The sequence below is a fragment of the Electrophorus electricus genome, chromosome 6 (assembly GCF_041902795.1).
Source record: "Electrophorus electricus isolate QZ-2024a chromosome 6, ASM4190279v1, whole genome shotgun sequence".
Lineage (NCBI taxonomy): Eukaryota > Metazoa > Chordata > Actinopteri > Gymnotiformes > Gymnotidae > Electrophorus > Electrophorus electricus.
Window position 1 is genome coordinate 32,784,634 of NC_137502.1, and position 25,936 is coordinate 32,810,569.

At 43.8% G+C, this 25,936-nt stretch overlaps 1 protein-coding gene across 9 annotated transcripts in view; it reads left to right on the top strand.

The window, feature by feature from the left end:
* The window catches only part of maptb (microtubule-associated protein tau b), a 29,561-nt gene extending 3,834 nt beyond the window's left edge, over positions 1–25,727 (top strand). For 3 of the 9 annotated variants that reach the window (XM_027026721.3, XM_035524889.2, XM_035524890.2), the window contains exons 2-13: positions 7,823–7,981; positions 8,887–8,988; positions 10,136–10,159; positions 11,587–12,807; positions 13,967–14,007; positions 14,530–14,703; positions 15,119–15,182; positions 16,197–16,450; positions 16,731–16,823; positions 19,935–20,016; positions 20,148–20,254; positions 22,512–25,727. In XM_027026721.3, coding sequence (XP_026882522.2) covers positions 7,840–7,981; positions 8,887–8,988; positions 10,136–10,159; positions 11,587–12,807; positions 13,967–14,007; positions 14,530–14,703; positions 15,119–15,182; positions 16,197–16,450; positions 16,731–16,823; positions 19,935–20,016; positions 20,148–20,254; positions 22,512–22,724 — 2,517 coding nt within the window. In that variant the 5' untranslated portion in view covers positions 7,823–7,839 and the 3' untranslated portion in view covers positions 22,725–25,727. Of the gene's footprint in view, positions 1–7,822; positions 7,982–8,886; positions 8,989–10,135; positions 10,160–11,586; positions 12,808–13,966; positions 14,008–14,529; positions 14,704–15,118; positions 15,183–16,196; positions 16,451–16,730; positions 16,824–19,934; positions 20,017–20,147; positions 20,255–21,571; positions 21,684–22,511 lie in introns of all 9 variants that reach the window. The other 6 variants (XM_027026725.3, XM_027026723.3, XM_027026724.3 and 3 more) reach the window with 6 other exon arrangements.
* Positions 25,728–25,936: the final 209 nt, after the last annotated feature.

Sequence of the window (25,936 nt, forward strand, 5' to 3'; positions counted from 1 at the left end):
AGACAGGAAGAGAGAGAAAGGGGAGGGCTGGGTTAAGGACAGTGATGAAGTGACGTAATCAGCGATCCCTAATGGCTAGACTACCCAAAAACTAGGTCAGAACCATCGAGGCGACCACTTGTGCACGGGGTGGTGTGCAGTGCACCCTGTCACAGACACACCATAACTTTCACAGACACAAACACATACACTCGCTCAGAAACACAGAGCACTAGCCACTTATAAATCTGAGCACTTAAACATCAGTCAGAAGGTGACCATGTCCTGGTTTATGCAGGGACTGGTAGCTGAGCCTGGTTCACGAAAGCCTTCATGGCCCCCCGAGACACTCCCTCCCCTGCAAAAGGGGCCATAACTTCAGCATAGTCAAGCCAAGTGAAGAGCGTTTTTAAAGAAGTAATGTATAATCAAAGCTCAACTCAATTATCCTAGCATTGTTCAGAATAGACAGAGGTATGACATGCACAGACTACAGTGAGCCATGAAGTACAGCGTAGCCTAGTTCAAAGAGGTCACCAGGCTGAGGAGAAAGATGTGTGACTCCTGCTTGCATGCAGTCATACTGACACACTGCCAAGTTGGTCAGACACAGCGACGTAACCATGGTGAAATGCTTAACGGGATGCAACCTCCGAGCAGTTCTGCTACTGAGCTTCCATGTTGAGCAGAGCTGGTGGTTGTGTTTGTGTGGGCCACAGCTGTGTATTTAATGGAGTATTGTTAGCACTGAGCAGTGTCTTCACCCTTCTCTGATCCTCACCCACTAGTTTCACTGTAGAGTTCTGTTGCTTTTATTGCCTGTATACAATCGTAATGTAATGAATTAAACTTTTATTTATTTATATATTTATTTCAGCACGATGGACAGATTGGCTGAGGTTAAAGTTCCCACGGCCTCCTGTAAAATATTTGTCCTATGCTTTGCATACGCTTTCAGAGACCATTTATTATTATTTGCGTGCTACCGTGGATGATGTTTTAGCCATGCTCTAGGAAACAAGATCTCTCTTCAAGTGTGTGGAAAAGACAAGGCAATATCTGTATGTGTTTTATGTGTGTGTGTGTGTGACTAGTTTGGGATGATTGCTTCGTAGCATTGAGATTTAAGACCAGCAATGATTATGATTGACATTAGTGGTACCAGCCTGTAGCTGCGATCTGCTAATTGAAGTCCAGACCAGTTATAGGAGCTTCTGGTTTCTAAATCATTTAATACAATGGATCAGAAGATCGCTTTCTCCAACCACAGCATCTCAGAGGATCTCTCTCCCTAACCGCAATCAAGAGGGCAACCCAGAGGGTCTCCCTTCACCCAGAGGCTCTGTAAATCACAGAATCTGTGCAACCATTTAAGTCTACAAAGAGGAGAGAAAATACTGTTATGCACTGTCATATACTGTGACAGTATACCCTAAAGGTGATGACATGGGCTTAATGGAATGGCTTCAGAAAGTCCAGATGAGGATTCACCCACCTAATGAGGTTGGTGTGGTGTGTAGGAAGTGTGGTTGCCAAGGATACCCAGACCACTGGCAGTGAGGTTGGAGAGGGAAGGTCTTAATTTTCACTCTACAGAATTTGTAACTGGATCTGTTGAACTGATATGTCGAACTGTGGTGGGAGCAGGAAAGCCTAATTCTAAGTTTGTTTGCTATTTAGCACAGTGAAAAATGGGCAGCCTCCCATGTCGGGGTAGCCCTTAGCTGATGCTGGACTGTGTGTGTGTGTGCGCGCGTCCTTGCGTGTTTCTACAATTAGTCTGTTCTCCCTTCACTCATTACACCTACACAGAGTGCCTCTGTTCTGTCATGCCCCCTGCTTTTCTGTTTATAACACATTGCCCACATCTGCTCTCTCATTTGTGGGCTGTTCACCCCATCTTGCCGTCTCTCTGACTGAGGAGAGCCACGTGTCCATCTAGCACACAGACCAAAAAGAAACCAGTACACACACCAAAAAAATGTAATGCAATGTTATGCAAAAGTAATTTGTAATGCATGGGCATGTTTGGAGGGCAGTTTTGATGCAGTGCAGTGAGCTGGCTTTTCATTAGGGGAAGGGTTCCCATTATTCCCCAGTGTTATAAACAGGCTACATCAGAAAATCATCACAAGCATGTTAATGTCAAATGCATCATCAGAGACATTAGACCTTTTTGGCCTCTGCAGTATTAGCTTGAGATGTAATTAATCTGAACCTGTTTAAAAGCTGCATTCTGCTTGTTTGTTTGTTATTTGTGGTTCATAGAGACAAACAGGCATCCTGGTGGTTCAGGCATGCAGACGCACAACCACCTGTGCCCAGGGCAGGAGTCATGCGCTGGGGCAGGTGGGCGTGGCTGTTGGGGTGTCTGGGGTGGGAAGGTTCCTCAAAGCTGCTGCCACACTTACACACACACACACACACACACACACACACACACCACACACACACACACACACACACACACACACACACACACACACACACACACACACACACACACACTCTGGCAGGGGTTTAAGCAGGCAGGGAGAGATAGTGAAACAGATGGTCATTTATCTGATCGCTTGGGCACAGCCAGCAGGCGTTGGTGGTTTGGACTGAGGCTGTGACCTCTGCTGTCTCATCACTCACTTACCACTCATCCAACCCTCTGAACACTGGGACACTCACCACTCAACCAGTCCTCTGAACAGAGCTGCTAAATGCATAAAATCTTGTGTAGAGAGCAATTTGGAGCAGGGATCTGAATTTGGTCTGGATTGGGTTTAGGTACATGACATGGACTCAATATGTTCATGTTCATAAAAAAACTAAATGCATATGATCTAGTTTAGCTCTATACCAATGTTTTTAGCTAAAATATTTTGAGCAGTACTTTTTGCAAATTGACTGTTATCTGCTAAAAACATGGATCCTACATTTTTTCCTCCTGCTGAAATGAGGAAAAGTGGAAGTAGCACGAGAAGGAGGGCAGGACTGCTGAGAGTTTCTCCACCACTGTGCGACCTTGGATGTGCATCTGCCAACTACACCAAAGAAATTGTCCCTAGGAGTTTTCTACATCATGTCACTATGCTCTGTGTGTACGTCTGCCACACCGTGTGTTATACTGGTGTGTGTGTCTGTCAGTCTATTAGACTTAAGGGTGTGTGTCTGCCAGTCTATTAGGCTTGGCTGTGTGTGTATATGTGTGTGTCTTTCAGTCTTTCCTCTGTGTGTGTGTCTTTAAGTCTGTTTCACTGAGTGTGTGTGTGCGTGTGTGTTTCCATGCCTTTTTCTGTTGGGGAGTGGGGAGGTGCATGTGTGTGCAGCCATAGTGGTCTGTACACTTTATTTGTGTCTTCCTCACCCCCTGCTCCCTGTCTCTCTATCTGCCCCCTGCTCCCTGTCTCTCTATCTGCCCCCTCCTCCCTGTCTCTCTATCTGCCCCCTCCTCCCTGTCTCTCTATCTGCCCCCTCCTCCCTGTCTCTCTATCTGCCCCCTGCTCCCTGTCTCTCTATCTGCCCCCTCCTCCCTGTCTCTCTATCTGCCCCCTCCTCCCTGTCTCTCTATCTGCCCCCTGCTCCCTGTCTCTCTATCTGCCCCCTCCTCCCTGTCTCTCTATCTGCCCCCTCCTCCCTGTCTCTCTATCTGCCCCCTGCTCCCTGTCTCTCCACATTTGCTCGGTGTGTGTCCCCTGCCTTGTTTCTTGTCTCTTTGTCTCAGCCCCTCACATCTCTTTAGCCATGCTCTGTCATCCTCTCTCCTCATTCCTTTCTCTTTTCTTTGTCTCTGTCGTTTCCTGCATCGCCTTCTCGTCTCCTCACCCACACGCCCTTGTCCTTTCAGCCTTCACACATTCCATCCTCTATCCTTCTCTCTCTCTCTGTCTCTCTCTCTCCCTCCCTCTCTTTCTCTCCTCACTCTTTGTCTCGCTCATTCCCTTTTCAAGTTCATTGCTTCACGTCCTGCTCTCCTTTATTCGGGGAGGGTGAAAGGGTACAGGGTCTGGTTTTAGGATGTCCTATAGCCACCTGTCCCCATTTTTTGTTGCTCTGTCTCTTCTTCTATCACTCTTTTTCTTGCTGCGGTAATGTCTGCTCAAATATTGATGAGCTGGAACAGAGGCTGCTGTTGGCTGCTGACCAATCATATCACACTTCTCCCTCCTTGTGGTTCCCACCCCCTCCCCCACTAATATGGCTGTAACCCATGGCCGCACCCCTTCCCCGTCCACTCCCCGCCCCCAGCCTGCATGGCTGTATGCCGACCACCGGCCACGCCCATTGTTGCTGAAGCTCCATGTTACCCACCCTCCCCCTACTTGCTCTGGTCCCTCAGCATCCCTTCATCAGTTCCCTTTTAACACCCATATTGTTCCTGCTCTTCGCACAAAGAGGAGAGGTGGTCATCCATTCCAGCAGACAGCCGGCTCTCTCTTAAAGGGCCAGGCGCGCCTGTGAGCCCCGTAGTGACTGGGTGCAGGCGCAGGGCACACAGCCCGGTGAACAGCTTCAGTCGTGAGTCCCACAGATGCTTCTGAGGGCAGGGGCACAAAGGCTGGCACACGAGAAAACAGACCCTGCTTGTCTTGTCTGGAACTCCAGATTCTGCTTGGCAGTCAGCATTAGTTTTATAGTCACAGATCTTCTCCCCTCACTTAAATTCACAGTATTTTAGTGCAGTATATCCTGGAGAAGAAGAGCACTGCTTGAAGGGTCTCAGCTGTGTCTTCCCTTCCACCATGCTCTCAGATGATGTTTGGTAAATAAATCTGTCTGTATGTACAGATGGCTGGCTGAACGCTGTTTTGCTGATGGCCGTGGTAACAAGCGCCGCAGGGCGGGTGTTGCCCGCCTACATGCCACTCCTCTCTGACAGACACTCTCTCAGTGAGCTCTCGGGCTCGGCAGGGTGGTAGGCTGGTGGATGGGCACTGTGCCAGCGCGTCCTGCTGCTACTGCCAGGGTGGTGTAACCCTCAAGATTAACCCTATGGGGCAAAAATGTCAGGTGGAGTGACTTAATGATAATAGAGCTTTTACATGTATCTATGAGGCAGGGCCTGGATGGACCTGTAGGACAACGTATGATGAGTGACCCTAACTGGGGCTTCACAGTGTATAGAGCTTATCGGTTATTTATTGTTTAGTGGTCTTTGCACAACTGATATTGCAGAAGGCTTCAGTTGCAAATAGGCCCTCTAACAAAAATGATTTTTTTATTGTGTGCTGTGAGCGTCCTGATCAGTCCTAGATATTTAAAGTATTAGACATTTCAGTGTTGTTTCAGTTATTTTGATGAATCAGAGCATCATGTGATCCACCGTAAACCGTTTTGGTCAACAGACGTCAGTCATTCATGGATCACTACTTTGTTTTAACATATTGCAAGTTGACATTATGTTTTTGATATGACAGTTTTATTCATGTCATATAGCCCCGACCCTGACCATCTGTACCCAGGCCAAAATGGCCAAATTGTGACAGCATGGTGCGTCTTCTGTTTGCAGCAAAATAATCCTTAAGGATGCCCAGACCTGCATCTGGAGTAATGTTACTCTATGGCGTTTACTGCCGTACCTCTGACCCAGGTAATCAGGCTGTTTGCAGAGGAGGCCAGAGGAGAATGGGCCCCCCTTTGAGTCTTTGTTCCTCTCCAGGTTTCTTCCTCATGCTCTAGGGAGTTTTTCCTTGCCACTGTCTCCCTTGGCTTGCTCACTGGGGGCATGGATTTGGACATTTGTAAAGCTGCTTTGTGACAGCATTTGTTGTAAAAAGCGCTATATAAATACATTTTGATTCTGATTTGCAGGCATCTGACTGAGTTTAGTCATATGCTACCGGAGGCGCTGGCTAGGTGGATCAGCTGTGATTAGGGCTGGGACTAAACTCTAAAGCGTGTGGGGCGATAGGTCTCGAGGAGCTCGAACTCACCGGATTCCCAGTGTTAACTTGGTATCCACTGTAGCAGTAGGTGTTAACTATGCACTGGTGCTGACAGTGATGGTGAGTTTGAGTATCATGAGAGTGACATGTCAGACCATCCTGGAGGGTCTGCTTCTATTCTGGAGAGCTTTGCTGTACTCTTGGGCTCAGGCTCCATGGCCAACACAACCGATCACAGCTCAGACAGGTCAGGTGGGCAGAGGGAGGGGCCTATGGCACAAATATGTTTTCAACAGAATTTTCTGCTGTTCCCATTTAAACATAATTCAGTGACATGGCCCAGAAATGGCTGGGTTGTGTGGGGCTTTACCACATATCTCTAAACCCAAATTCACCATCAGTCTGCTGGTGAGCGTTTTCATTTTCAGTTCAGTTCACACAGCTTTCAGTGTTGCTTCCACAGCACATTCTGCAGTTTCATACAATTCCATGCAGTTCAATTTTAAACCAGTTTGTACCTCTAACTGAGCTGAAAGCTGTAAAAGCTGTAAAGTCTTAACGCATAGCACAGCATGTGTGTGTCAGAATAGGTCTATGTGATTTCGTGTGTGTGTGTGTGTGCTGTAATGTCCCTGGTGTGCTGGTGGTACTGCTGTCTGTCTGAGGCCATGACTGAGGGAGCTGGTGCTGACAGCAGCCTGTTCTGGTACAGGACCAGTCCTCTCACACTGCAGAGGAAAGGGGATCTCTGTGTAGTGCACACCAACACACACACACACACACACCAGCACACACAAAGACCCACACATACACATTCACATAACCTAGCTCTCTCTTACACGCACACACACACACACACAAAACACGACGTGAACATGCTCTCTTACACACAGGTGCACGCACAAAGAACCTCAAATACACATTCATAAAAACAGGCTCTCTTACTTACACAAACACCCACATATACACACTCACAAAAAAGCTTTCTTACACACAAATGCACACACACACACACACACACACACACACACACACCAACAATACCCTTGCTGTATAGGAAGACCGCCCCCTTTGTAAAATAAAAACAAACACCACTCAGACTACCAGAACAGGAAGTACTGGTTATTTTTGGTAAAGATGAACTGCAGTGTCACATAAGCAAGACTGGAAGAAACCCCCCCTATGCACCTGAAAGTCTCTCATATAGTGTGACAAAGAGACAAGCGCACATTTACCCAAAGTACAACTTGAGGGTTAAGGGTCTTGCTCAGGGGTCCAACAGTGGCAATTCAGCAGTAGTGGGGCTTGAAGCAGCAACCTTCTGATTACAAGTCAAGTACAGTAACCACTGAACCACTATCCATGGATTATGTCAGTTATAGTTTGAGCAATGAAAACAATACAATAAAAACACACATTTGCAGTTTCACACAGGAAGCCCTCCGGAAGCCTGGCGTGTTTGAGGAAGAGAGTCCGTTACTGAACCACTGCTGCTCAACATCCCTGTCCTTAAACAGCAGGGTTTCCCTTCTCTGAGTGTGTGGCTTGTCTGCATTCTGGATATGTTCTGTGTTTGTTGGAGAAAGTGAGTCCTAAGGCAAATGACCAGGCAAAATAAAACTGGCGCTAAAATTCTGTTCTCAGAATTAGGTGTGTACTTCTCTATGTCGGATTTCATTTTCCATTAAATACCAACAGGTCTGAGAATGACTGCACTTTCACTCTCCTCTCCTGAGCACGGATGTCAGGCATTACACAGCAGTGCACAGTTGCATCTCCACCAGATCCAACATGTATCATTTAGGCCTTGATAATCACCGGGCACATCAGAGTAGGATAACGCCACACCGTGTTATACTGTGGAAGTCAGGGACATGGGCAGGGGGCTGATCTCGGATAACCATCGTGTCCGAGACACCATCATTATCGTTACGATTTTTTTTTTCTTTTCTTCTTTTGCTGTGTACCAGACTGAAACCATCTGAAAATGGAGCACGAGGACCTGATTAATCCTTCTGGGGAGAACGTGGTGTCTGCTGTAGCCAGCATGGCTATCAGTGACGGCCCTCAGCAAGGCCTGAAGAACGGGACGGCACCGCATATGGACCCAGGGGCAGGCCAGGTCAAAGGTCAGTGATGGGACACAGCACACCTACAGTGCACAGTGTCGGTCACAGGGAACTAGGCAACATACATGTTGAAGGAAATGTAAATAGTTGGCAATGATAATGGGTAGTTTGAAGAAACAGTGCTGTTGTAAACTTCTCATGTTTTTAGCATTTATTCTTAGCTGTGATAGCAGTACTATAGTAACATTTTAAAGGTTTGCGTGATGCATGAACTTTCTAAATCTGAGCAATATTTTGGAATTTTTTATATTTCTTATTTTCCACCAGTTCAGGAATAGTGTACCTGAATAATTATTTATCTTGGTACATATTTCCAGGGTAATGTTCATTTGAATAGAAATTAGAGGGTTTTGATATAGTGATTGTCTGCAAGTCCTCTGGTCTTAAATGTACTTTCAGTGTTTTCAATTTCCTAAGATTGCACTGTTCCACTTTAATGGTTTTGGCAGTGATGGACCAGCATCCAATTCCAGAAATGTACCTCTTTTCACAGAATTCCAGAGTCTCTTTTAATTGTGCCTGTCTGTTTTTCATTTATGTGTATGTTTACAGAAGTCAGAGGTCCCATGTAAAGTAGGTATGGTGATTCATAAACAACAGAGGAAGTTTGTGTTACATCATGTTGTGATATAAAGATATTTACAGGCAGTCATATCAAGATCATTGGACTGGATGGAGAGCTGCACTGAGAAACCAACCATACAAACTATAATTTGATCTTAAGTGTTGTTAAGTGCCATACTGAGGAGGGGGATTTTTAATAATACTGTTTTAGCTCATTTAAACCTTCATTTGAGATGACAATGGCAGTGGTTCTCCACTGAACAACATCAGCTGTCTGTTTTTGATGCTGCAACAGCATTTTCCTTCCGCATCCTAATTGCAAGCTGGCTTTTCTCTCAAAGACGAGACAGAGGGCTCAGAACCCAAGGAAGCCACTCAAGAGCCTGTGGCAGAAGGCACAGAGCCTAAAGCCTCCTCCCCTCACATGGATGTGGGAGTGTCTGGTAATGCCCTTCCAGTGTGAATTACACCCCTGCTCTGTAAGGCTTATAGACTGCAACCCTTCATGGTTCTTTTCTTTAGCTTTACCTCTTTTAACGCAGTTGCTTCAGCTTTCATCTTGGGTGTTACTTCTGTGATGACCCAATTATTTTCCCTCTTGAGGATGGACAAATGAATTATGTCAAAGAGGGGCGCTTTTACCAGCAAGTTCAACCCAGAGGTCATTATCAGTGTGCAGGGTTGAGAAGAATTAATGCTGAAGGAGTTGTGGTAGTACTCTAGAATTCAGGGTTGATAAAAAATGTATCTTTGATCAGAGCTATATGTCTCCTTTGTCCATCCCTGCTTTTTGATGGCAGCTAAAAGTTGATGAAAAGGGTTACCTTTTTTTAAATCACAAATTTGATTTTAATGAATTCCTATTCACCATTTGCGGGCACTTCCTTTATCCCATCGCCACATTTTGATTTCTTAATAAAAGTGTCTCTTTTCTTTGCTAATGCAAGCTTAATGCTGGTGTTCTGTGAATGCGACCCTAATCCTGCCAAAAAAGCTTTGTGCTATTAATTACATCCTCCACTGACTTGTGTTGCCTTTCTACAAAGCACCATACCTTCTGCAGTAATACGCTTCGCATACAATGCTGATCGTTTAACATGAATTTGAATGCCTGTGGAGGGACTGGGTGAACACCTCTGAAGGTCTCAGCTGGCTATTTTTACTATGTTCCTAAATGTGTTTTGAAACCATATCCTGGTTGGTAATCCACCCTGTGGTACTGATATTTCATAGATCACTTCATTGCCTCCTCATTTTGACAACAGTGAACAATTCTCTTTTTTTAAAATTAGATAATGCAGACTGGCTTGTGGTCGAATGTTGGTTGGGAAGTTACATGTCTGATATCTTCAGTGTTAGTTCGGGTCAGTTCAGTTTCGATCAGGAGTTTCTAAACTGAAGAGCACTTCTCAGTGCATGTTGTTGATATGAAAACAGATCAGTGGGACATCAGAGGTGATACTATTCTTTGTCATTACCATGCTGCATTGCTGTTGATCCTGTTGGCAGCACAAATCTTAACATTTTCTCCCCTTTTTTCTCTTTGCCCCATGACCTTCCTTTGACCTTTGACATGACGGCTATACGCAGCAGGGACAGCTGGAGCAGGTGAAGGTATGGCGGGATTACGACCCTTGCTCACCTCCATTGACAAGCTTTGGATGAGACACATCTATACAGCACATACCTCAGTCAACCCATAAACCCTTAGAATTCATTCACAGCTATTCCATCTCAAGTGCAGCTGCATACATCTTTGCATCCTATCTCTTCATTCAGTGAGCCATGAAGTGACAGGTATTAAAAGAGAGAGAATATAATTCAGAAAATCAATATTGTACTTTCATTATATGGTTATGTGTCTATTGATTATGTTGAAAGCGTTACTGTAAATGGATTACTATAACATATTGAGAACAACATGCCGTTAAACTTGAACACAACTAAAATGACTCCTGAGCATCAAAATCATATAGAAACACCCCTTGTGCAAGAGCCAACCAATGTCAGAGTCTGAACAGTTCAGAGCAGTGTGAAAACTGATCCGGTCTGCACCAAGTTGCCAGTCAGCAAAAAAACCTTCCTCTCCTGCAGTAAAAGCAATTTGCAAATGGATATAGTGGTGGGCAGTACAACGCCAATTCATTACCATCTCAAGTCACGTTCCTGCATAGCTTTTCACACTGATGCAAGGGACAGAAATGCTGTTAGGTCTTTGTGGGTATTGTGTTTTGAATGAGTGTATTGTTTGGATTAGCTTTGTTTCTTTCTTTCAGTTTTTTTGTTGTTGTTGTGTTTTTCCTTATTTATTTGGTTTGGAGGTTGTATTCTGTAATTAAATGAGCTGTGAGGCACTTTTATGAGCCATTCAACCTCATTTCTGCCGTTGTAGTGAGCCCCCTCATTCTTCCATTGTGGTAGGCTTAATCCACTGCTCCCCTGTTAGCCTACCACTAATTGCATTTGTAAGACCCAGTCTGAAATAGCTGCTGCTGGCAGGCCTGAGGTTAGCATTTCAACAACAGAGGTTTTTGAAAACCAAATTGCTGACTTCCAGCCTCCGAGGCCTGCAACATTTTCTCTAATTGCTACCTGACAGGAGTGTAGTGTTTATGACTCAGCTGTTCATTTAGCTTTGCTGTCTTTTTCTCTTCACTGTTTAGAGATGTTGTCCTGGAAAAGGCCCCAGGCATTATGCTGCTTCATCAGTATTCCAGACTGGAACTTTATGTAATGCAAAAGCTTGGTTAGCAAACTGCATACTATAAAAGTGCCCGCAGCTTAAAGTTGTGCTTTGTGTGTTTAAAGACGGCTGTGAAATTCATGTTGAATGATTTTCCCCCCTCATTTTGCTGTCAAATAAGAACTTTTTTTTTCTTTGTCCTTTGTTGTTTATGTTTGAGCCCCTTATCTATTTGGTATGATTTTGGTTCCTTGCATTAGTGTTTGTGATGCTGACTGTGGAGAGAGGCCGGTTGAGTGTCGCTAATCCCGCAGTGTTGTCTCTGGCTGTTCCTATCGTTCTCCCTCTCGCTCATCAGACGGGTTAACACCAGGAGGACTCTCCCTGCCACACAGTGGCAGGAGCAGCGTGGCATCGGTGGACGGGGAGGAAGAGCATGTGAACGGGGACCGAGCTGGGTCTGTGAGCCCACGCCAGTTGCTCGAGTACCCCCAGGCATCGTCAGTCGACCGAGCTGTCGGGTTTGGGCCAGCGGTGCTGAAATTTGACGACCAGGAGAAGATGAGTTCTTCAGGGGAGACAGTCGCAAAACATGATCTGAGTGATTCCGAAGACAAGAGAAAGGAAGACAAAGCCAGGAATGGTAAGAAGGATGAGAGTGGACCGGTTGGATCTGCTTATGAGGAAGAGTTAGTGGTGAGTCATGGCATGCAGCCTCCTGACTCTTACATGGAAGATCAGGAGAAGGAGGAAAAGGAAGGGGAAGAGGAAGAGGAAGAAGAACATGAAGAAGAAGAGGAAGAGGAAGAAGTGGACCAGGACAAAGAACCCGTTCCATTGGAGCACAGTGCTGTTGTCCCACACAAACAGGAAGTGGCTGACATTGAGCATGGTCAAGCCCTGTACCAGCCTCCAGTAAGCCCTGAGGAAGCAAAGAAGCGAGGGCTATCATTTGACTACACTGAACCCCATGAGCCTGGTCACCAGGACACCCCGGAGGCCTGGCAGAATGGCCGCGATAAGACCCCCCCAGAGAGCAGGAGCCCTGACTCCTGCAGAGCTGGTCCAGGGTCCCCCTTCCTCCCTAGTGCTTCAGCTGGCCCCACCCAGGAATTACTCCTCACCGCTAAGGATGACGGACCAAAGGAAGAACAAGAAAATGAAGAGGAAGAGGTCAGCATTTCCTTAGCCCACCAGCAGGTGGCAGCATCTAAGATGGAGCCTGAAGACGACACTATGCCAGAGGAGCCAAAGGATGCCAAGCAGGAGAGGCCAGAGAAGTACCTTGAGACCACAGATGAAGATCTCATTGCTACTGTGAAAACAGTGCAGAAGCACCCAACTGCTGCTAAACCAGAACCAGCAGTTCCTGTGGGTGATGATGCTGGTAAACCCAGTGCTGAAAAACAAGTCATAGCAGCAACGATCAAAACAGAACCTGTCATAGATACTCCTGTTAAAAAAAAGAAGCCTGTTGCCACGGTGGCTGCAACTCCTTCCCCCAAGTCTGCAGCAAAACCCCAGAAACCCCCCCCAAAAGACGTCGCGCCAGACCGAAAAACAAGCGCCTCATCAAAAGGTCTGTTTTTCGCTAATATTCCTCAAACCCCTGCCAAACCACCTTCTTTCTTTCATGCACAGATCTTCTTTTTTAGTGTAGAGCAACACAGCTAAGCTAAGCAAAGCAGCACCCTTTCTGAAAAGCGCACACCGAAGGTCAAAATAAGTGTTCGGTTGAAGAAACGGACTGCTTGTAGCCACTGAATCTCTCTCTCTCTCTCTCTCTCTCTCTCTCTCTCTCTCTCTCTCTCTCTCTCTCTCTCTCTCTCTCTCTCTCCCTCCCTCCCTCCCTCCCTCCCTCCCTCCCTCCATCGTGACTCTTTGTGATCTGTGCCCTGCCCTCTCTTTTGTAATGGTGTTCTCTTCCTCTGTGTGGGTGGCAGAGTTTGATTTTGCTGGCACTGTTTTCACCGACCTCTTTTTTGCATGTGACCAGTGCATGCTTGTGGACTGCGGTGCACTTACCAACCTGTGTGTGTTGTGTGTTACATCCCTGCGTGAACAATTTTTCTTTATTGCACATGCCACAGCACAGCTAACGCCAATATGAAAGGAGTAGGTTCATTTATATTTGGGTGTCTCCAGTACCCTTACATGCATGCAGAGCACACACACACACAATCATATTATTATTACTCAGGGGTTAATATGACACAATATTATTGTTATATCCTTATCTTAATCTAGTTTCCCTTAGAAAGGCATGCTGCAGTGATCATGTTGATTAAATGTGCTCACAGTGGGTGATATTAAGCTGTGGGGGTCATTTTGAAACTAGTTGGACAGACCAGATTACAGTTTCTCCTCTGCAAATCACATTCTGAGTGAACAAAAATGTAAAGGTCAAAAGCAATTCATGAGGTCACATGCTTGGGTTAGGTGTCGTGATTAAAGCAGCGGAATTCAGACCCATAAAATTTCATTTAAAACTGCAAAAAGATTTTCAAATACACACCACTAATACCTCACTAACCTGAATACACACAAAAAGGGTTTCAGTTATATCCCACTAAATACCTTACTAACCTGAATGCACACAGTGATTAGCTTGTCCTTGGAGATATAAGGTAGTTTGGCACCCATGAAAAACATGAGTTCTCACTAGAAATCGGTGATCTAGTGAACAGTAGTGCTTCCTTGCACTCACTCTCATCGTCATGTTCTCTCTCTATGAACAGCCAAGGCGGGAGCCGGAGCAGCAGCTAATAAAAACACTAAGGTACAGTGGTGATTACTTATTCATGTTGTGTTTCGATGCCTTCACTGATCTAGATTTGACATCCAATGGCTATTTTGTCATTATGAAATATGCTGTTTATGAAAAACATTCATCACTATCACAAATAAAAAAATGTAATGCATTGAAAATAAATTTTTGTCAAAGCAATTGGAGTTAATGCTTGTGCTATAAAATGTAAGATGATGGTTGTGGGCAAAGGTATTGTGTAGGAATTACCATCTGTAAAATATTCCACCAGTGGGTTAGGTCATTACGAACATGTGAAAGACGTTGATGTTTGCAATGATAAACTATGAGAATGAGAGGTTTAATTTGATCATTTCAGTCATTTATTTTTGTAGCCATTGTTTAACATAACTAATCAGTTTTAATTTGATTCCTTTCAGTGTTACTATATCCTATTTTTTGGGTTCCTTCACAAGGATTACACCATGACTTTTTCACCCTTTCATCCATGTAAATAATTTCTCTTGTGTTCCCTCTCATTCTCCATAACACAAGACACCTTCCCCCTCCACACCAGCCAAAGCTAGGCTCACCTCTACCCCTAAACGAGGTTCATCAATCACAGTGTCCCACTCCAAACACACTTCAGCCTCCCCTTCTGTCACGGGCAGGGCAGGCTCTCTAAACTCTAAACAACACATTCTAGGAGCCACCAAGACTAGAGCCGCAGTGAGTACTCAGGTCAAACCGGTGACCTTTGACCTGCTGGTCTAACTCTTGGGCCAATTATTTGCCCCCCCACAAAAAACCCCCCCAAAACAATAAAAACTGAGCAGTGCACCGGTACTGTCTATGAGTCCCCTGAAGACATTGGCTTCTGAATCTGCTTTGAAAGTGCTCTGGCTTCTCTTCTCCATGCTACAGGCTCTTCCTAACCTACAATGGGGCTTCGCTAACCTCTTAATCCCAACCTACAATGGGGCTTTGCAATGCTATTAATTCCTAACCTCAAGACATTCATTTCTAGCATAAAAATGAATTTGTGAGGAATGTCATTTTTTTTAAAAACCTAGAGGCCCAATTAATGACAGTTTTGCTGCTTGCCATATGTTGATACTGAGTGTAATTTTTATTTCCTTTACAGGCTGGTGATGTGAAGACAAAGGCCCCAGGTGCTAAACCTCAGGGAGTGAGCACCAAAATCCCTTGTAAGACCCATTTTTTCAGATCCTCTTGACATTCAGACTATTCACTGTGCCATTAAGGGCCTCAGCAATTGTCCCAGCATCTGTTAAAATGGGTCTTGTATTGCATGATTGGAACAAGAGGCCAGATTAGTAATGGTATTATGGTATTATTATTTTTTATTATTAATACCAAGTATGGTATTATTTTCTATTGGCCTGGCTTGGCTTTGTTGGCCATTGGCTATGCCCACTAGAACTGATCACTAGCTCTGGGCTATGGCTTATGCCAACTGTTTCTCACACAATATTTGTTATACTAACTAAGGTAACTAACTTAATTTAAGTGGGGGGTTGGGGTGGTTTTAAATGAGATTTATGGATTTTGGTTTTTCTAAACACTTAACCATCTGTATATTGGTTTCAGTGCCTGTTGAAACTGAGTATTGTTCTCTGTGTATCTGCCGATCTTCTCCATTCATGTGCTGACAAAAGCCTTTCTGCCTCAATGACTAAAGCGGAAAAGAACTTTAATTAAATGGTCATGTTTTGTGGGCCTTTATAATAGCCCATCTTGGCACATTTTAGCACTGACATTAAATGTCTGCTGCTCCCTGCATCTGGACTGCTTAATATCAAACACTGCGTTGATACGCCATGTAGAAAGCTGCATCAACCCTCGCAGGCACCCTGAGCGACTACCAGCCCATGCCAGATTTGTGGTGTGTGGTGTTTAAACAAGAGAATGGTGTAAGAAGGTCTGCCCTGAAGAGCAAGATTAACCTCATTAGAGATTTAGATTCCTTAGGTCTTTAATACAAAATACAGCATTATCATCTCTCAGCCCCCAAAATAGCAAATTCTGAAATGTTTTCAATTGACAGATCATAAATGAAATATTGTAAATAAAGTAAATATTGACAGAGGAGCAGTAAATATTAAATATCTAGATTTTAACAAATAGGGATAATAAGATGAATGAACTATGGGTCTCTTGGATGCTTGTGCTCAGCTAGCTGTGTTTCCGTGGCTTCCCAGCAGCTGAGTCTCCCAGGACTCCTGACCGCAGCGGATGCAGCAGCCCCGCCACACCCAAGTCTCCGGCCAGCCGGGCCAGCACGCCCGGGCAGCAGGTGAAGAAGGTGGCAGTGGTGCGCACCCCACCCAAGTCGCCTGGCTCGCTCAGGTCCCGCACCCCCATCGCCCCTGTTGCCCCCATGCCCGACCTGAAGAACGTCAAATCCAAGATCGGCTCCATTGAGAACATCAAACACCAGCCTGGGGGAGGGAAGGTAAGCTCAGTGCAGCGGGTTATAAGGAAGGGCGGCCATTTTTTACCACTTTTTTCTTTTTTTTCTGAACAATGGTCAGATGCAACAAACCTGAGAAAGAGTGGCAGAGGAAACGCACGAGGCCATGCTCACGGTTATCAGTTGGTAGCAAATTCTACAGGTCATATCCAAGAAGTCTGTGCCCACTTCTAAAAGTCTGGGGGGGAAAATGACCGTGGTCCTCACTAGCTGCGAGAACCCTCGAGGAAGGCCTCTGTCAATTCTCTCGCTTACTTCCTAGGTGCAAATCCTTGAGAAGAAGATGGATCTCAGCAGCGTTCAGCCAAAGTGTGGCTCCAAAGCCAACATCAAGCATACCCCAGGAGGTGGCAACGTGAGTAACCTCTGCTCCCTCTGTTCAGAAGGTAGCTCATGGCTAACTCCAGGGCCCCCTTGTGAAGTATCCCTTCCTCCCCGTGCCTTCAGACGTGGGCATAATGCTCTCTTGCCTTTCCTCTGCCGGTCCAGGTGACTATTCTTAATAACAAACAGTACTTTCCCTAATGTGCAGTCCAGATTTGGCTCTGACCAGAGCTTTGGGTGGCTCCTCTCCATCCCACCATCTCTCTATTCCTGAATCAGGCTGTTGCAAGGGGAAATTTATAGTCAGATAAAGGAAAGTTAGACTTCTAGTCTTTAGTTTTCTGCAGTGAGAAATAGTGATCAAGGGATGGAGTTTACCTTTCCTCTCAGTTGTTGCATTTTATTGACATGAATGAGTAATAAATGCAGAGTTGTTGACAGGTAATGAGATCACACAGGCCCCAGACCAATGATTTCATTCGGAGTGTTAGTCATCATCATTTCCTTAAAAGTCAGATGGCATACTCTGACTCTTTTAATGCTTTTCAGGTATCATTCTCCATGCAACATATTCTGCTGTGAGAAAAATCTGTTCACTGCTTAGTGGGTTTATTTATATCTAAAACTCATTGGCAAGCGATGATAAGATTAGCACATGAAGGGGTTTTAGAGCTTTCAAAGGCATTCATTTTAAAGTGACTGTGTTGTGATGTAATCTTTTCCTGCTGGCCAATAGGAGTGATGTACTGCAATGTTGACATTAGTAAAACATGATGAAACCTTTCTAGGTCCTGGAAGCCATTATGTTATAGTACTCATTACATTACAGTACTCATCACATTACATAATTACTTTTGTTACATTACTCATGTTGCAGTACTCAGTATGTTACAGTACTCATTAAAGCTACAAGCAAACACCTCTGTGATGAAGATTGAACACAGAAAACTGAATGCCCTGTCGTATCATTTGACAACATAAAAATGGCATGGTTATTTGTTGCCATAACACAAATGCGAGCAAGCGCAACTAGCCTCACCCACATAATGCCATGTTGACAGTATACCTAGACAGAACAGAACTGTGATTGCATTATTTTGCTGAATTGTTATATGTAGTGTACTTTTTAATGGATTGTTTAAAGATCTGGCTGTAAATTCAGAGCTTACAACTCTGCTTTGAAGTGATCCAGAATCAGGCAGGGTTACCACAGTTAGCGCTGCTTCTCCAGCGTGTCTGCACGGGCCTCAGGTAGTTACAGAGGGTAAGACATTGCCGTGATGATGTTGCCATGGCTTTGGCCTGTCCGTCTGAACAAGCCCAGCGTTGGACCCTCCTTCCTCCTCAGCCCACAGTGTAAACCTGATCACAGACACTGGTAGCTGTTCACATTTGTGTTACGTCCAGACCACTGTCTCTGGTCCCAGCCTTGTGGCGAACTGCTGTGCTGCTGGCATTAAAGAAAAAGCCACAAACGCTAACTCGGCTAACAGTGAGGGAGTGTCAGTGGGGACCAATTAGCTAATGTGTAACTTTACCTGGTACCTGCTGAATTAATAATCATTAGTGATATTAACATTTATGGATGAAATAGTCTGTTCCTTGAAGGTGTTTGGAGAAGCCCATTCTCATTGATGTGAGATGAGTTTTGCTTTCTGTCCTATTAAGGCTAATGTTAGAACTTCAATAGGGCAGTTCTAACTAGCGTACAAAATCCCGTTCTGTGCAAGCAAACTAAAAAAAGACAAGACCCATCATCTAATAAAAGACTACAAGTCCCATCAGTCAATGCCCTCTGAACTACATTCCCACAGCAAGCCAGGAGTGAATGCGGCCTGTTCCATTGATGTAATCAAAATGTAATTTATGACACTCCATTGCCTTTTCCTCTGCCTGTCCATGTGACTATTCTTAAGAAGAAGCAGTACTCCCCACAATGTGCAGTCCAGATGCGACTCCAAGGACAATATCTAGCATGTGTGAGTAATGTCACAGCAGTTCCTGCAGATGGCAGTATAGCACAGCATAGCACTGACCAGAGCTTTGGGGGGCTCCCTCCCCTCCCTGAGCTGTGGCTCCTCTCTATCCCAACATCTCTCTATTCCTGAATCAGGCTGTTCCAGGGGGAAATTTATAGTTAGATAAAGGAAAGTTAGTCTTTGGTTTTCTACAGAGAGAAATAACACACAATGATCAGAGAATGAAGAGTTAGTTCCGTCGATGTAATCAAAATTTAAATTTTTGACTGTGAAGCAGAATGTTTGTGCTAACTTACGAGTGAACCCATCTTCTGAATGTTCAAAATCTGTTCACTGTTTATGTATAAAATTCATTAGCCAGTTATGTAAAATTTCAACCAGCAACTCCTCTCTTGCACCTACATTCACTGGCATCTTTATAAGTCATCTTGCCCAGGTCTCACAGCGCCCTCCGTCCCACTCACTCATCAGCTGCTGACCCTTCAAACCCCTCTGTTGCTATGGGGATGTGGATATGAGTGTAACACAGCAATGGTACCAGAGATCTGATAAGTGTTGGACTCACTGCTGGGTTTAGGGTGCTCTTGTCAGACCAACTGCAGAACTGTGAATGCTGTGTTTGGAGTATTGTCCAAGAAACTCACATTGATATAGCATGGCATATTTGCTCAGACAAGGGATTGTACACCCAGTCCCCCATGGGAGAGGTAGCAGTGTCACCTATTAACAACGCGCTAACCAACAGTGAAGGCTGGTAGGATGGCTAATAACACGCCAACCATCAATGAAGACATGTAGGATGGTTAACAACATGCTAATCATCGATGTAGACATGTAGGATGGCTAACTGCATTCACTTGGGAACAAGTGAGCTAGTCTCTAACTGCAGCATAAAGGTCTTTGCAATAAATGTTTTTAACAACGTGGGTGGAGGTGAGTGTTTAATTTAGGGAGGAGGTTTGTTAAGGTGTGGATGTTTGCTATAATATGATTTTATTTATTTATTTTAATTTTATTGTGTGAGATGAACCCTGCGTTTCCCCTGTGTTACCCGTGTGTGAAATACAGAGTTTTCTGCATATGCGGTGGTGCTTTTTTAATGTGCATATTTACCATTGCAGGTTTCTACCTTGTGACCGTGTCTGTCTTGTTGTGGTATTCAGGTTCAAATTGTGAACAAAAAGATGGATCTGAGTAACGTGCAGTCAAAGTGTGGGTCAAAGGTCAACCTTCACCACAAACCAGGTGAAAAACACACACACACACACACAGTTCCAAATAATAACAACAATTATAATAATTTCAGGGGAAAAACAACAAGCAACAGGGATGCCCCTGAGAATGTGTACAAATGGATTTCTACTTTTGGGCCCCAGGTGGAGGGAATATTGAGATCAAAACGGAAAAGCTGGAGTTCAAAGCTCAGTCAAAAATCGGATCTCTGGAGAACATTGGGCACGTTCCTGGTGGTGGAGCAAAGAAGGTAGGCCTTCATATTGATAATCATTTGATGGGCAAATCTCACCATTAGCTGACTAAACTTAGGAACTATTGAAATGAGATGAAACGAAGGTTTTGTTTATAAGGTTTTATATATATATATATATATATATATATATGTTATTATTAAAAACACCTCACCTTTGTACTTGTATAATTCTAGTATTAGTCTGTTATAAAACTATTACTAATAAATATAAACTAATAACTCTAATACTCATACTAAATGTAATCGTGATTTGACTCGGTGTGAGTGGCACGGCTCTTTTTGCTTATTGGCTTCTCTGCCCTCTTTGGGTAATATTCAAGTGTTTATTCAAGTGTTTATTCCTGGGTTTTGGGGCAAAGTGAGTTCTAGTTCTATTGGAGAGACTCAAGGTCTTGTTTGGCAGTGCTAAAATACACGGTGCACCTGAAATAACTGCAGCTAATTACACACAGATTACACACAGCTGGCCTGCTGGTAATGCAGGTTAAAAGTCCTAACAGGACACCAGCTGGCTTTAGTTTAACAGTATCAAGTCATAAGGAACACATGGAATAGATAATTACCAAAATAAAAGTCATGGTTAATGTGAATAAGTTACAACTAAACAAGTACCCCCTGAAAATTTAAGAGCTGGGTGCAACTTTGTCACAATACAAAATATTTATGTTAGTTTTTCCAACAGCAAGCAATGGCATAATTAGACAACTGAATTGCTTTGCCTTGAGACACAATTTTTACAAGTTTCCTGTACTGGATATTTTCAAGTCACAGTTTAATCCTCTAATCAAGTTTAAAAAAAAACCTAGAAAACAGTCTAGGCAAACCCTAGTGACATCAGAGTGGCGGCCCCTGCTGGACAAACACCTTTATCACGGTTACTATGGTGGAAGTTGTAGTGTATACAGTGAGCTAGAAAATTCTTGCAGTCCTTCCTCTTCTCTCTCACACATACACCCACCCCCACCCACCCACTCACACCCACACACTCTCACACCCACTCCCACCCACCCACTCACACCCACACCCACACACTCTCACACCCACTTACCCACTCTCACACTTTCTCAACCCTGTTCCGTTGCTGCTTCCTTCCTCTATTTATTTCTGTTTTCTTTTCATTTCTACATTTCCCATCTCCATCTCTCTACATTTGACCGTGCCCACCATTATTTAATGCCCTGCTCAATTTGTTGTTCTTTTAAACCCTGTCGTTGTTTGTTCGTTTGCTTGCTTGTTTTGCTCTGTTCCATCATGTCACCCAACGTCACTCCTCACACCTCCCACAAATATCCTCGTGGTCTCCGCCCTTAGAGGGACAAAGAGACGGAAGTGAATCTGGGGGCTCTTGGTGCCTCCGTCCACCCAAACAGTGAGGTGCCCTTTGACCTCCCCCGATGTGGGGAAGCCAGTGTGAAGGACTCCAGTAAGTGCACCAGTACTACTGGTATTCTCTTCATGTGTCAGTTCTATAGCAACAGAACACAGTTTATTCTGTCTTTGTGGTCAGAATGTTATGGCAAATTTGAATAAATGAGAAATGTATATGCTTCCTACTCTTCCTTATAATTGAAGACAAACTATAGATGCTGAATATTAAACTCAAATTTGTGCTAGACTAGGTCCCTTTTAGAAACCCACATTCTTGCTGGATTATATCACATTTATTTACTAATCATCTGATCCAGACATGGCCACTCCATTCCCTGACTGACTCCAGCTTTTTCCCCACACCTGAGCCAGGTGACCACTTTTACGGCTCTTCATTACCTGGCTCAGGAACCTGTGAACTGATTCATCTAGAGCAACAGGCAAAATATGGCACTAATACATTAATAATGAAGTTAGAAATTAGCTAACTTTTGTTCGTGTATGTTCATGGTGGCTTAGTCCAGAAAGATTCAAGTATCTCCTGTCTACACACAGTCACAGGGTCAGTCTACATAACAAGGACATATTCATTAGGAAATAAACAACAAAAACTGATTCTGGTTCAGCTTTGTACTATACGATACTGTTCACATTTATAGAGACTCTATAAATGTGGTTCAAATGCATTTTATTTTTCTAATTATAAAGCCTGACCATTTTGACCAGATCTCTCAGCATGATCCTGACAGTGAGAACAGAACAGAAAGCATTCACTTCTTCCGACATCTGTGTTCAGTGGTTTTAAACTTTGTTAATCCTTTGTCCTGTTTGCTGGTTGATTTTGTACTTCTCCAACCTCTGCACCGCCCTGTCCTCCTGTTAGATTGAGAGCCACAAGCTGATGTTCAGGGAGCAGGCCAGGGCGCGCACCGACCACGGTGCCGAGATCGTGGTCAAGTCCCCGGGCGCGTCCGCCGAAGGCTCCCCTGGCCTCAGCAAGGTGTCTTCCTCCGGCAGCATCAACATGACAGAATCTCCGCAGCTCTCCACGCTAGCCGACCAAGTCTCCGCCTCCCTCGCCAAGCAAGGCCTGTGATTCAACCCCACCCCCACAACTACACACGGGAATTATAGCAAGGGAGGAAGACCAAAAAAAATTTAAAAAATTTAAAAAAATAAAACCAAAAAGAAAGTTTGTCAGTCTTTAAAAAAAAAAAAAAAAAAAAAAAAGGGTAAAAAAAGCGCTTGATGGATTGCCACAGTGAAGATATATAAATTTTGGCTCATGACAGCTGGGGATACATAATTAATTACATTATTGGCTTGATATCTCTGATTAATTGAACTGAATTTGTTGCTGTATTGATCCATGTGGTGATTTACAGCACTAGGAAGTCCATCTACAAGGTTAAGAATTTTAATTTGTATTTATGAAATGCCACCTTGGCCTCGCTTTCTGTTGCTGTCTCTGCTTTGTTGCCTTATTGTGAATGCTTTTTTTTTTTTTTTTTTTTTTTTTTTTTAACCTTTCATTTATTTTCTCCATATTCCTGTCTTTAATTTGACATCAACCAGAAGAGAACTGATTTTTGTGAATTATATTAATGCAAAGAAAATAACATACTCACCGGAATAGAACTGCAAGGGTTTAATAAGATGATCCTTCTTTTTCGTTAAGGACGAGTAAAGTGAGGTGCTGAGTTGTCTGTCTGTACTTAACCCCGACTTGAAGAAAGGCTGTAATTCAGTGGAATCCTAACAGCCACATCTTAATGACGCTTGTCCATACTGTGATGCTAAAGGGACTTCCTGTACCTTGGTATTTTATATGCAAGGTGCTGTGCAGTTGACAGTCCAGCATATCTGGGAATATCTGGTTCAAAAATAAGTAAATAAATAAATATTCCTAATGGCCTAACTAGTGAACAGATTTCTGAGTTGGCAAAAAAAAAATGCCCAAAAGAAATTAAAATACATACAAATAAAACAACTGACAGAAACCTGTATAAAGTGCTCCTCTTGTACACTGGTCTAAAGATTCCTGCCAACTATATGGAAGTTCAAGACCTGTTGTAATAGAATAGTAGAAAGATTGTTCAAATTCTTGGTTGTCACCAAATTTTAATATGTACATTTACTAACGATTACCTAGAAAATGGGAAAACAGGGTATGGCTCCACACTCCACATGCACCATGTCTCCTCATAGCCCTACACTGAATGCACCAGTGTTTAAAAATCATGGCTTGGGTCTGCTGTTTTTGCATATACTCATATGGGATTTAACTGTGGGAGATCGTCCACCTCTCTGACACAAGGTACTGTGCAATCACCTGCCTCCTGAAACAACCAGGCCCTCTCATAAATGTGTCGTTCCGCCCCAGTAGCTCCCTGTGGGAGACACTCTGTTCCAAAGAATGTGTGAATGGACGTGTGCAGGTGACCAGACCTCAAAATTGTTCTATATGAAAGAAAACAATTTATCACATTGGATTGTCACTCTCCAGAGAAAGAATATATGCCTTGATGACTAATCTGTTGTGGTTAAAGGCCAGGAAACACATTAAATTTATACACTCAACAGGCCTGGTGAGAAAGGTAGTTTGTTAGTTTAAGAAGTGCCTCCCTCTGCCTCATTGACTAACATTTCAGACAAATGTAAATAGCAATCGTGGGAAATGAACGCCCATCTGGGAGAAAAAAAGATGCAACAGCAAATAAGAATGCCCTTTTCTTCCAAATAGTTGCTAGAATCTGCTGCATTATCTGGCCGATCATATAAAGTGTGGCGTAATGCCAGTTTTCTGTGGATTTGGAGAAACTTTAGTCTTTGTTGATCAAACACACTGGCGCTTCTACAACATAGACTCCTGGCACACAGCTTTGCAAGATTTTAGATTGTTTTTGATCATCCAGTCACCCACCTGATCCTCCCCACCCACCTGTCCAATACCAAAATCCTGCTTAGTTTAACTTGCACAAGAGTTTGCCTCCTCAAACACTACTGGAATCAAAAGATTACCATGGGGGCAGGGGGGGTTAATTATTATTATTTTTTAAATCCACACACTGCACAAAATCCAAGCTGCACATTTCGTAATAGCATTTGTGGATGTGAGATGTAACATGTGAGATGTAACATGTGAGAAAACACCATTGTCACTCACTCGATATTGATTATGCCCTTTTTTTTTTTTTTATCTTCAGTGCACCTCAGCCTTTTCCTTTTGATATTTACAAAAACAAATAAATAAAATGTAAAAAAAAAAAACCCCAGAAAACTATGAACTTAGTTGGAGCTGCCTCTTATCCACAGATGTTTCACACTCCTAACTGCAACATACAAATTCAGAAAATGTAGAAAACCCAAAGGTAAAACATGTTGGAGGGCAAACTGTCTGCCCATTTCCTGTAGCTTTTTCCTAACACTGATGAATCATACTACAGCTGATGAGATCAGCACTCAACCCAACCTGAGAAGGCTGGGAAACTGCTCCACGGTCAGTTGGCATGAAGCAGCAGCTGTGCTGATCATATATTGGATTCCTCTTGTTCAAATTGATATTGCTCACATGTTTGGACTGGAATTGATGCATATATGAAACCATTTGAAATATAATCCAAGCTGGCTCTAGGCAACAACAGACCTGTTCGGAGACAGTTCATGGCTCATGTCTTGTTGAGTCAGGGACCATTTTCCTAACCAAGATCGCTGAGAACAGATGGGGAAACCTGGTCCTGGATCAGCACTCTTGCTGCCGAATGCTTTATGATGTGGTTTCTGACCCCAAAGTCCTTCAACCTGCTCAGTGTACTGCTTGCTTAAAGGAGACTGGAGAAGTTCAAAAGGGGCATTGAAAAACAAACTTCTAGGAATGAAGGTTCTGATTTAAACTGTTGTTTGTCTTGTCAAAAAATTAAAATCCTGCAATTTCTCAATAGGAAAAGATGTAATCCGTTTCAGCCATCCATAAATACCGTATACTCTGCAGTTCTACAGTCGTGCGCGTTATCGTAGTTGTGTTTTATCAGTTGATTTACACTCATACACATAGATGTAAACGTGGATTTGGAAATAAAAGTCGGTATTATTAAACTGCTCTCGTGTACTTTGTGTTGTCTATGTACAGGCTGATCATTGCGTGTCTGGGACAGTATATCCACCTGACGCGAGCGCCGTTTGTTGCTGACTTTAGTATCAACTCAGCATTTGTATCATGTAGCCATGTTTTATACATTAGTACAAGTTTTGCCTCGTGCAAAACCTGTCCAGCAGTGCCAGTAAAAAAGCTGTACCACCACCAGGAAT